Source organism: Cryptomeria japonica, chromosome 7, assembly GCF_030272615.1.
Source record: "Cryptomeria japonica chromosome 7, Sugi_1.0, whole genome shotgun sequence".
Lineage (NCBI taxonomy): Eukaryota > Viridiplantae > Streptophyta > Pinopsida > Cupressales > Cupressaceae > Cryptomeria > Cryptomeria japonica.
In genome coordinates, this window is record NC_081411.1 from 728,435,684 (window position 1) to 728,438,797 (window position 3,114).

Consider the following 3,114-nt stretch of genomic DNA (forward strand, 5'->3'; position numbering starts at 1 on the left):
ATATAAGCAGTTGTTGCAATAAATGTCAATTTTTATTCATTGAATATTGTGAAGTTATACATGTATACAAACACATGATGCAAGTTTATTTTAGTACAAGATGTTATAGATAGATGCCTACATGAGGATTCCAATGAATAACACTTTTTAATTATTGATATCTGATATCAATTGGTCATCGATATTTGTGAGAGGATATGCTCTACCATGATCCTTTAATTAATTGTTCATGATCTCTTATTTTGTGTAATTTTCATGGGATTAAATTCCTATAAATATTTATTCCTAGATTTTCAATTTGAAAATTATAGTGTTCATATTAATGAATAACAATAATATTATGTACGGTTCAATTAAAGAAGTGCAAGCTATTGAGAACCAAGTTGAGTGTGTTTTGAGATAGGCGATTTACTATAGTAGAGTTGGGGAAGAGTTGGAGTTACTAAGTGTACCAAGAAAACCAAATTATATGCTACAACCATACATAAAAATACCTACACAAAATAACCCAAAATAGAGATTAAGGAATATACTCTATTCTTCTACATTAGAATCTAGAATTGTAGATTCCTAAAAATGTTTTAAAATGTCTTCTAATATTAAATAAAAAATGAGAATCATAAGATAGAAATATAAATATTCACCCACTTAATTTATATATAATAACAAAACAAATGATTAAATATTATTAAATAAAAACATATCTTATAATAAAATGAATAAAGAAATTGACATATTTTTCTTTTCAATTCTGTTTTCCTAGAAATTCTTTCAACTGATTTTTCTTCTATTCATTCACATATTTACATTTCTGCATAAAATTATAAAATTATTAACTTATTGCATTTAAGAAAAAGTTTGAAAGAGTAATAAAGTCAAATTTCCTCATAGAAAATCAGATCACTTATATAGATTCACACATATAAATGTATGCTTAAAAAACTCATTAACTAAATTTAATGTTGAGAACAATTAAGTTACTCGCTTCAACTTCATTAATCCAAATGATATGTCAAATACTATGCATCTATAATAGTAAAAGACTATATGTCTTGTGCCGGAATAGTAGAGTAGAAGACAAAGTGTCTATTTGAGTAGGCACAATTCAAAGATACAGAATACTTGGATGGCTGTTAACCCTAAAAGTATAAACCCTCCCATAAGAGATAGAAACAACCATGGCTTTGAACAGTGAACCATGATAAACTGAGCCCATAGAATTTTCCACCACTTTTTGCGATAAACATTTATGGATTCAGCAACCTTGTCAATAGGATCGTACCTGGGCATTTCTGTGGATGTTATCATAGAATTCCAAAGCTGTGCAATCTCATCGTCACTTCCAAGCTTGCTGGTGATGATGCCCTCTCGCCTCAAGATACCCACGTCCCCACTCGTATTAATCAGATCGTTCATAAGAATGGCGTATCTTGTAATGGGTTTCTCTTCATCTTGGGAGCAGATTTCCAGGGCAATCAGGTTTCTCAATATCACTTCTGATCGGTTATCTACTTTAAACTCCGGTAAATACAGTATGTAATCACTCTCTTCGAACTTAATGTGACTAATTCCTATTTGTCACCCCTCAATTTCTTGAATTTCACTCCTACTCTCTTTAGTTCCTCTACGGTTGGAACATGTTTCTCTATCTCCTTATCAAAAGGGCATATGTGGATCCTAATACAATACCAAATGAAAAACATGACAAAAATTGGGAACAAAAAGAGTAGGATTATGGCATATAATAGTCTAAATAGCCATTTTACACATTTTTCAGGACTACATAAAAATGGGGATAGAAGCTTGAAATTAGTAACCTTTTTAACCGTTTTTGAAAGTGCAGTTGTGGTCATCCAAGATCTACCTGTCTGTTTATCGTGGGACACGGTGTCTTGCTTGTCAATAATGTAGTCATGAAGCAATTGCAAGATATGCGATTCTCTGTGATATTCTCGCTTCCTCTCTTCTGCTACTTTGATGGGGGATACATTTTTTAGTGCCGACTCAAACCAGACATCAGCATTTGATCCCTCAATATCAAGCCTAATTTCCTCCAATGCCCAGAATGGTAGCTGATTTTCCATCTTGAGCATATCTTTCACAATTTCTGTCAACAGAGGATGATGTCGTTTCCTGCTAAGAGTACTATCGATGACAGCCTTCCTGCTTTTCTCTTGATCTTCATCTTTTCCAAATCTGTCGAGGACCTCTAGAACAAAACAGGCATCCCTCGCTATCATCCACGCGCACGCTTCACTTTTAAGCTCAAAATTTTTAGCATAGCTTTTCTTTATTCTATCCTGGACTCCTTCCTTCTTAAACTTTTCCATCACCGATTTTAGGCCACCTTCGATTTTACGGTTCATCTTTCTTGCCACTTCTGACTTTAGAAGTTCGATGTCATTTCTTTGTGGATCTTTTATCTGAAAATGGTAAGGACCCAAGGAGATGACTTGAGGATGATAGAACTCAGGGGTTTTGGTCAAGAGAGACTTTGGAACGGTATGAATAAGACCATCGTGGGATTCATCTGATCTCTCTTCGCTCTCTAATCCTGATTCAATTTGAACAACCCACCAATTTTCATCAAATTTTTCGCCCTCTCTTTGTTCCATACTTTCCGCTATACCCACACAGAAATGTTTAGTGAAGATGCTATGCTATACCCACACAGAAATGTTTAGTGAAGATCCTATGCTATACCCACACAGAAATGTTTAGTGAAGAACGTTTCTCTCTATCTAGACTCTTAATAATAAAATGAACGCTTCCTTGCTTTGTATTTCCTTGTCCGCGCAAGATCCTCGTGGGTTGAGAGAATCTTCACGCTGGATCACACAATAGCTATCTACCTACGGGCGCTATTCAAATAAAATAGACTAAAGAAGCCCAAATTTCCTATCATAAATGTTGGACGGGACCGTGCACATTCACTCCGAGTTCAATGGATTCAATCTGCACCTTACGGGTTTGGAATTTTGCGCCATAGTGCGTTCGGTGAAATCTCACATCCATCATCGTAATTTATATTGTCCCATGCAAAGGACCACCACCACTAGGTATTTTTCAATAATTTTGTATATGCTATTTGTCACTTTCAGATATTTTCCAATA

At 34.5% G+C, this 3,114-nt stretch overlaps 2 protein-coding genes across 2 annotated transcripts; both read right to left on the minus strand.

The window, feature by feature from the left end:
- Positions 1-952: 952 nt before the first annotated feature.
- LOC131047456 (putative UPF0481 protein At3g02645) lies at positions 953-1,575 on the minus strand (the record flags this gene model as incomplete). The annotated part of the gene is made up of 1 exon (XM_059208941.1): positions 953-1,575. A coding segment is annotated over one exon (489 nt), but the record flags the coding sequence as incomplete, so codon positions are not given.
- Positions 1,542-2,736, minus strand: LOC131047453 (putative UPF0481 protein At3g02645). Its single transcript, XM_057981345.2, has 2 exons — positions 1,865-2,736; positions 1,542-1,677 (listed from the first exon to the last, which is right to left on the minus strand). Exons 1-2 carry the CDS (start codon positions 2,613-2,615, stop codon positions 1,646-1,648), a joined length of 783 nt encoding a protein of 260 aa, XP_057837328.2. The 5' UTR covers positions 2,616-2,736; the 3' UTR covers positions 1,542-1,645.
- Between the last annotated feature and the right edge of the window lie 378 nt (positions 2,737-3,114).